Genomic DNA, 8722 nt, shown 5'->3' on the forward strand with positions numbered 1-8722 from the left:
TCTGGCTCAGTTAACTTTCTTTTCCTTTCTCTCTCTCTCTCTCTCTCTCTCTCTCTTTCTTTCTTTCTTTCTTTCCTTCTGTCTTTCTGTCTTTCTTTTCTTTTGAGATGAGGGCTCGGTATGTTTCCCAGCCTGGTCTTGAACTCCTGGCCTCAAGCAGTCCTCCTGCCTCAGCTTCCCAAAGTACTGGGATTACAAGCACAAGCCACCATGCCCAGCCATTGCTGTTGCTTTTAAGTCTCTCTACAAAATTTACTTGATAAGAACTGTGACCGTCAACAGTGTCAATCAACATATCTCAGTTCTTCAAACTACTTTCTTGTACTGTTGTGTCCACTGAAGACTAACTGAATCTGTGGAGCCATCTCTGATCCTTCTTAATATATGTAAAGCTGAAAAATAATGAGAGGACAAAGTCAAAAGCCTCTTCTGAGAGAAGTGGAAAGATGAAAATGTCCATAAGCTGATGACTTTTGTCCTTTTCACAAAAACCTTCCTATCAGACTTAGTAATGTACATTAAATGGCTATTATAAACTCTTGTGGTGTACTCTAGCACTTGACAAAATAAAATGGAATGAGGTGGAATGCAGGCAATGCGCATTTTATTCTATTTTGCTTCTTTTCCCTTCATCTGACATCATCCAACTCCTCCAAAATCCATGTGCCCCACTTTTAATTTAATCACATCAACATCTGGGGAGTGAGTTGAGCTAACATGACACAAACCATTACAATTTATAAACCCTGTGTAAAAAAAAAGATTCTCTATACAAGAGGAGCAAAAAAAAAAAAAAAATGTAAATTGGTATACAATGCAAGCACATTGTTTTTGTTGGTTTTTTGCTGCTATAATAGAATACCACAGAATGGGTACTTTATAAAGAACAGAAGTTATTTGCCTACCAGTTCTGGAAACTGCAAAGTCCAATCCACTCATGAGAGATTCACCCCCATGACCCAATCACCTCCCACTATGTCAACACTGTGGATCACATTTCAAAATGAGATTCGGAGGATAAAAACATCCAAACAATATCACATGAAACAGCAGTTTCATATTTTACTTTCTTCTTTATCCTGTTGGCACCATGTAGTCAGACCTTGGTAGTCAAATATTTGGATGATCCCTGGATCATAAGTGTTTGAGACCCTTGTCCATAATATGTGTACTTAGTCAAGATAAATGATTAATTAAAATTTATTGAGACAACACTAAGGTGTATCTGAAAACAGGATTTAAGATTCTGTATTCTTCATGAAAACCCATAGAGTCACTTTTCTATTAAAATAAATTAAATTAAATATTAGTCCTTAACTTTTAACTATTGAATACTGGAGTAATGTAAATACAATGAAAAGTTGTAGAAATCATTGATGGGAAATAATGGCAATTTAATTTCTCAAAAGAAATTAATTCTTCCCAAAGGAAGAATTCAATTTTTTTTGGTTTTCTTGCAATTTCTCTTGTGATTTTTTTTCTTAAAAATAGGATGAGCACTGTCTTCCTTTAAATGCTAACAAAGTGATTGATTCACTCTTTGTAGGTGAATCTAATACTTTCTTAACATTTTAATGAGAAAAGAAGTGAATAAAGAATGATTTTAAGTAATAAAAAATGTGCAACTTTTGTACTTTTATAACATAAACAGACTTTGAATCATAGTAATTACAGCATTCTAAAAAATATATTATGCACACCAATGTGTTTTTCTGGAAAATTTTTCTTCTCATATATATCTTTCAAAGATGAGGTTATATATCATCAAATTTCTCAACTTATCTATTTAATGGAAGGCAAGAACCTAATAAGAAAAATAAGAGGGAAGCATCAGTATGAATAATTAATTAACTCAGTTCAATTTTATCCCCCAAATGTTTTCTGTGATTGAGTCACTGCTCATTGAGAATATAAATGCAATTTTTAGTATGGCGGTTTGGAAAACAATATAATTAGTAGTACATAATACACAATTTTAGGCTTACAGTTGTACTCATACTCAGAAAAAAAGCGTCTGGGCTTAGCCTTAATGTTTGCTGGCTAGTTTACCGAGTCTTAGTTATTTCATTGGCAGTATCGTCAGCATTACCTACAGTGTATACTTGAAAATGAGGATACAACTGTCATATAAACTCAATCCAGGATCAATTTAGGTATTAAAAAGAGTCCTAACATAAACAGAATTCATTACTGTGTATCCATACAATGATTTTTTTAATGTTAATGTTTTTTACTGTCAAGGAATGAATAAACTGTAGGACCTTAGAAATAATTAAAGTCCTGGTTTCAATATTTCAGGCCAATTATGCTGGACTACTCTAATTTCATTGAGGCCCAGAGCAATTTCTCAATATATATTGTTATTACTCTTTGTTTGAGGTAATAGAATATCCAAAAATAGTTATTATTATAGAGTACCTGGATCTGAAAGAGGTTTGTAATTTTAACATACATGCTATAAAAGAGTCACCTGAGCTGAACTTAATTAAAAGTCTAATCACAAGACATTGTAATAAATTTAACCCCATTAAGAGTTATATGTAAATATTTCTCTTAAGAGACCCAGTGTATTTCATTGCTGAGCACAACTATGATTTATGTAAAAGAAGGAACAGCATTTTAAACATCTTCAACCAGCAGCATTAAAGGCTATGTTCTACATAATCATATGTGTACATTGTTCCTTAGTTTTAATTGCTCTTCTGCAAGTGCAATTGTCTGGAAAGCTCACTTTGAATGAATTCCTTTTCCTAATTGTTAGCAGGAAATTGCATTTGCTAGTATAGTTGAAGGGAATTCTTTTTAATAAGTTCATGCAGTATTAAAAACATTAAAGGCATATAAAGTATACATCAAGGTTGTCAAAAATTGGCTGAATGTGGTAATCCCAGCACTTTGGACGGCCGAGGAAGAAGGATCAGTTGAGCCCAGGAATTTGAGACCAGACTGGGCAACATAGTGAAACCTCATCTCTAACAAAAAAGAGTCAGCTACTCAGGAAGCAGAGGAGGGAGGATTGCTTGAGCCCAGGAGGTCAAAACTGTGGTGAGCCATGGTCATGCCATTGCACTCTAGCCTGAGTGACAGAGCAAGATCTCAACTCAAAAAAAAACTTATCAAAAACTGTCCTGATGTAGACTTCTAGAGAAAGTAACATATGGTTTGATAACCCTCATGTCTCTCGTGTCTCTTTGGCTGTCCTGTCCGGGAGTTGATCTGGTTTGTTGATCCAGGAATATTTTCATCTGTTTTCTACCATTCTTTGAGATCCCTGTAAGAAATACACTCAAGAGGAACATAGCAGGCAAAGGATCCCTTTTCAATAGACATGTATTCCAGTCTCCATGTCAAACTTTTGGAAAAGTGCTTAAAGCATGAGGTGAGAACATTTTGCTGACATCACAGACAGGCAGGGAGCATCATAAGAATCAAAGCATCTCAAATCCCTTCATTCCTGTGAGGATCACAATGGAACATCCCTTACTGTTTTATAGATAATGTGAAGAAATATCTAGTTAAGAGAATTTTGGCCATTGGCCACAAAGAGAACAGCAGAGCTATACAGTTTGCCCCTGTGTCTTTGGCTGCTACATCAGACCCCATAACCTGGGGTCCTGAGAGCCCCTGCTGGGTGCAGCTGGGTATCTGCCACTTGGGAAGATGTGAGTCAGAGGAAATAATCCCACAAGCTCCCCTCACTTTGCAAAACACTGACATACATCACTTGAGTTGCCACAGTTGAATTCAATGACACCAGCTCCTAACCACACCATTCACAGCTCAGTTGCCATGACACATGAACCTCGGGGAAGTGCATGACCAGCAAACTTCACTGCATAAATAACAGAAACATCATCATCAGTGACTGAAAGCATCTCTTCTTTCTACATCTGCTGGAGTTTGGCCACAGAGCGTCTGCTAGTCAATTCATGCACAGACAGCAAAGTGGATAGTTGTGTTGCCTCCTTTGCTCAAAGTGATAAACCCACTTGATGTTTTGCAAAAAAAAAAGGAGTATCCAAGGAAAGATTGGCCAACAAAGATAAAAGCATGAGGTGAAGAAAAGAAAAGTGATATAATGGGAAGGGATATTTGATTCACATGTAAATGTAGTTACATGGGTCATTGGTGATGAGATGGTTAGAAGGTAGACAGCCATGGGAACTTGGCCACAGCGGCACATGGATGTAAGGGATGAAAGTGCTTGCAATGAGAAAGGTAGAGATGTCCCAGAAAAAGTGACTACAGGAAAAAAAATTAAAGAAATGTCTGGAGACATTTCAGTATATAAAAATCAAAAAGTTGTGGGAGCTGGCCCAAACTTCCTTGGCATCTCTCATCAGATATCATATTTTCCCAAATCCTTGCAGTAGACTCCTCACAAATATACTCCAAATGCTGCAGTTTCACCATTACTGTTTTTCTACCCAGACCTGTTTCATCATTTCTCTTTGTGTTAATGTCTCTCTTCTTATAAGAGACTAGAAGTCTTAATCTTCAGTATTACCTTCTACTGCTGCTTATTTCTTCTCTCCCAATCTCCAATATTTTCCCATTTAAAAAATTGGAGGCCAGGCACGATGGCTTAGTCTGCAATCCCAGCAATTTGGGAGGCCGAGGCAAAAGGATTGCTTGAGCCCAGGGGTTTGAGACCAGCCTGGGCAACTTGGTAAGAACTCATCTCTAAAATAAATCACAAAAACTAGCCAGTAGCATGCATCTATGGTCCCAGCTACTTGGAAAACTGAGGGGGAAGGATCGCCTAAGCCCTGCATGTCGAAGCTATGGTGGCCGTGAGTGTGCCACTGCACTCCAGCCTGGGCGACAAGAGTGAGACTCCAACTCAAAAAAAGAAAATGGAGATAGGAGTATATATGTCCCAGAATTATTTTTGTAAATTACATAAAGTTTCTTCATAATAGGCACTGAGGAAAAAAATGCATTGAATGTGAAATGAATGCCCTGTCACTTCAGCTATTTCCCTTTCCTTTCCTTCTTATCTGCCATTACCAGTTTCCGTTGCTTTCCTATTACTTTAGTCTTCCCCCAACTGACCTTTTTAAATGTGTCCTTTACCCTCTCCAGCTTTCAAACACTCTCACTGAGCATCAACAAGTGCAAGCTTCTTACCCAGAACTATATGTAGCTAGAGTTACAAGATGGAGAAACTTGGCAGTCTGTCTTTTTGATGCCAGTCTAGAAAGATGCCAGGGCAACTGAATAACTCTTGCAGTGTCATTTGTCACAATTAAAAAGTAGAAATAATTATCCTGTAGTAGGGAATAGACAAATAAAACACTCATGATGCATTTAAAATAATTTAGCAAAATTCTTTGTTTTTCACCATAGAGGACCCTCACACAACGCTGCGTATAAAAGCAAATTGAAAATGATACAAGCACATGCATGTCAAATGATATTTATTATGTCATTACTGCTAAACACACAAAGTAGTAGTATATATTGTTGAGTGGCATGTATATAAACATACAAAAATTATGAAATATAAATGGGAATAGTATATTATATCTTCAGAGTGTGAGAAAAAAGTGAATTAGTGAAGTACAGGGTAAGAATGACTGTTTTCATAAAAAAACAAAACAAAAAAACAATCTGCCAGGGGAAGGAGAGGCACACCTCATCAACAAGGGTACCTGTGTAATGAGCATTTGTGTACCTTACCTTGAATTCTACCTCACATATTTAAAATTTTTTAAAAATCTGAAGCAAATAGGGCAAAGTGTTAGTATTGGTGGTGGCCAGAAAAATAAATGTCTGCTATCTTCTGTCCTTGTATTTATATAAAATATTTTATACTGAATATTTCAAAAATCCACCACATATATAATACTCTATGCAGGATGATATATTGTCTTTAAATGTACAACATGTGCAAAATACAGTAATTGAGATTTGTGTGCAGTATGTGAAGTACTGTGGGTTTTTATTTTTTCTCCCTAACAATCAACATGCAATAAGCAGTGAATGAAAAACTATAAACCAACTCATTCAGGAAATGCAAAATCGTGCTAGTATTCTAACTACACTCTTTCACTTGTCTCGATTGCCATAAATAGGCTGGATCTCTGCTGCCATCTCTGAACGTGAGCATTCTTAGACATTTTTTAAATCATTTTGAAAAATATCAGTAAATCTAATAGAAGTAGGCTAAGATGGTATAAAGAAGGTAGTTTATATTACACATTTATGACTTTGGTTATCTGTATTTCAAATTTTTTTTTCTGAAAATAAAACTTTTAAAAGCAGGTACTTCAGAGAAGCTACTGATTCAGATACAAGTAGAAATTATACTCTTGGTGGATTTTGTTTCTCTCCTGGTGTGCGTGCTGCCACCTAGTGGGACACTTCAAGAATAGCACCGACATGTATACCAAAGCTCACTTAAAGATTAGCTTAAGACACATCTATGTCAAACTCCTCTTTGGTGTGTGCCCTGGAAAGCTCTGAATCATATCGAGATCTGGCAGTCTAAAAAAGAATTGTTTTATCCTTAAATAGATATCTTGGCATCTAGCTCAGCTACCTCTTTGTGTCTATGACAGATTGAAGCTGTGCTGTATTCTAATTTGCACAAGTGAATTAATTTCCATGAGGCTCCATTCCCTCATCCTTGACTGTCAGATAAGATGAAGGCACATTTTGGGTGGGGTTTCGTGAAAGCGAAATAAGCTCACTTACAGTGCAGCTCCATGGCTAGGATGCCCTCAATGCACGGGAAGCTTTGTTATGACTCACCATGTACGCTGTGCTCTGTCCTTGCAGCCTTCACTTCATTGTTTTTGACACGGAAATGGCTCACGACATCCTCAAGGTCTGGGATGGGCCAGTGGACAGCAACATCCTGCTGAAGGAGTGGAGCGGCTCTGCCCTTCCCGAGGACATCCACAGCACCTTCAACTCGCTCACCCTGCAGTTCGACAGTGACTTCTTTATCAGCAAGTCTGGCTTTTCCATCCAGTTCTCAAGTAGGTTGCCCAGCTGAGTGCTTCTTTATCTTGACACCCAACTTTGGCCACAGATGCAGGACTCCCTTGGTATTCTCAAGCCTCCTTTTAGATGGATGCAATTTCATTGAGCATAATTTGAAGTTTAGAAAATGCATATTGTAAGGGAAGAAAGGATCTCTTCTCTCACTCATCTCTGTCTTCCTGGCTGAGGCTCCAAGCATAACCAGACAGGTAACCAAGAGAAAGGTATAACCAAATGCATTTGATAAGAGTTTTGTATGCCACTGGAGCCTTCAGACGTGAAGACCCAAAGAAAGGAGGAAACGTGTTTTTTCATGGACAGTTGTTTTTAAGTGTGATTGGGGGACAAAAGGGTGGGATCTATGCTGACACACTGCGGGGAGGTTAGCAGGCTGAGATTCATGTCTGTCTCTGTGTCTTCATTCCTTTCCTCTGGGTACGGGGAGTAGCCCTCTGGAATGAAGATCTTTTGACCTGCTTCAGAAGAAGGTCTCAATCCTTTTATGGCCTGCTTCAGGGGAGAAGGCAAGAGGGCCTTCCTGCCTCTGTGGTTTCCTCAAAAGCCAAGATGCCATATTTTAGAGAAGTGGGAATGATTTGCCTTGGGAAATGCTTTTCATTATAAGATAGGAACAGACAACAAATCTGTTTAGTAATATGTGGAAAAAATGGCATTAAAGGTTTCAGTTATTCTGTAAATATCAACTTGGGTGCAAGCCGGATGTGGGTCTACATGAACATAAGGTATGTCTTCAGGATTCCCCCTAACCTGGCACTAGTAGAAGGTTCCTCCCTTACTCTAGTGTAGCTCTTCATGCAGTGAAGTCTCTGTGTTTCCAACCTGCTAACCAGCCACACTGTGATTCTCAACTTCCTTGCTCAGGAGTGCCTTGGGGTTTTTTTGCTGCCTTGGGGCTAAGGTTTCAAGAAGCTAATATGAGAGTAAACTCTGCTGAATGACTCGTGGGAAACCATGCTGATGCACTTGAATGATCATCTCCTAAAGACAGTCATCATTGTTGCTATCCAGTCCATTTTTAATGAATAGTTTCCTGAGAAGGGAGGATTGGAGATATTTTGTGGCAGTTCAACATTTTAGTGCCCTTCAAATGGCGCCGTGTAGAGACGCCATATAATTTGGGAGCATACAAGGTCAGCGACCATCGTAAAACGGGTGGAATTTGCACACACACACATTCAGACTCAATTTCTCTCTTGGCAGGTCACCGGTGAGTCATATTTAGGATTTACATGAGAAAATTGACTTAGGTCAATTTAATGCTTTAAGAAAGGTTGCTAATAAAATTGAGGTTATGGTCTGCACAATTTCTTACCTTCGGTTTCTCTGTGCTTTGTAGCAGCAATTTGCAAACATGTGACTGTAGAATAGTACTTGTCTGTGGCAAAATTTCTATTGGTTTTAGGCAAGAATATCAAAGTAAGTGGCTCCAACTATCCTGCCTTGGGAAAAAACAATGTTCTTTATGCAAAAATAGATGACATTTTCATGTTGTGATAAAAATTGTTCTTTATCTTCTAAAATGGTGACAAGAATAGATGGTAGTTTTGTGATTTATTGACTTTATTTGGCAAAACAAAAATATTGTTAAGATTATGAGGTTATAGTTCCTCCTCTTTTCATTCATGACTCCTTGGCTATTTTTTGATAGACTTCATTTCTTTCTTTCTTTCTTTTTTTTTTTTTTTTTGAGTTGGAGTCTCACTCTGTCACC

General features: G+C 37.8%; 1 protein-coding gene across 1 annotated transcript in view; it reads left to right on the top strand.

The window, feature by feature from the left end:
* LOC103275056 (CUB and sushi domain-containing protein 1-like) overlaps positions 1-8722 on the top strand; it is a gene marked incomplete at its 3' end in the record, with an annotated part of 411423 nt that overhangs the window by 332580 nt on the left and 70121 nt on the right. Inside the window, exon 20 of the mRNA XM_021706144.1 lies at positions 6784-6986. Within this exon, the coding sequence (XP_021561819.1) occupies positions 6784-6986 (203 nt within the window). The remainder of the gene's footprint in view (positions 1-6783; positions 6987-8722) is intronic.

This window comes from Carlito syrichta, unplaced genomic scaffold (assembly GCF_000164805.1).
Source record: "Carlito syrichta isolate Samal-C Ts95f unplaced genomic scaffold, Tarsius_syrichta-2.0.1 Scaffold315201, whole genome shotgun sequence".
NCBI classification, from domain to species: Eukaryota; Metazoa; Chordata; class Mammalia; order Primates; family Tarsiidae; genus Carlito; species Carlito syrichta.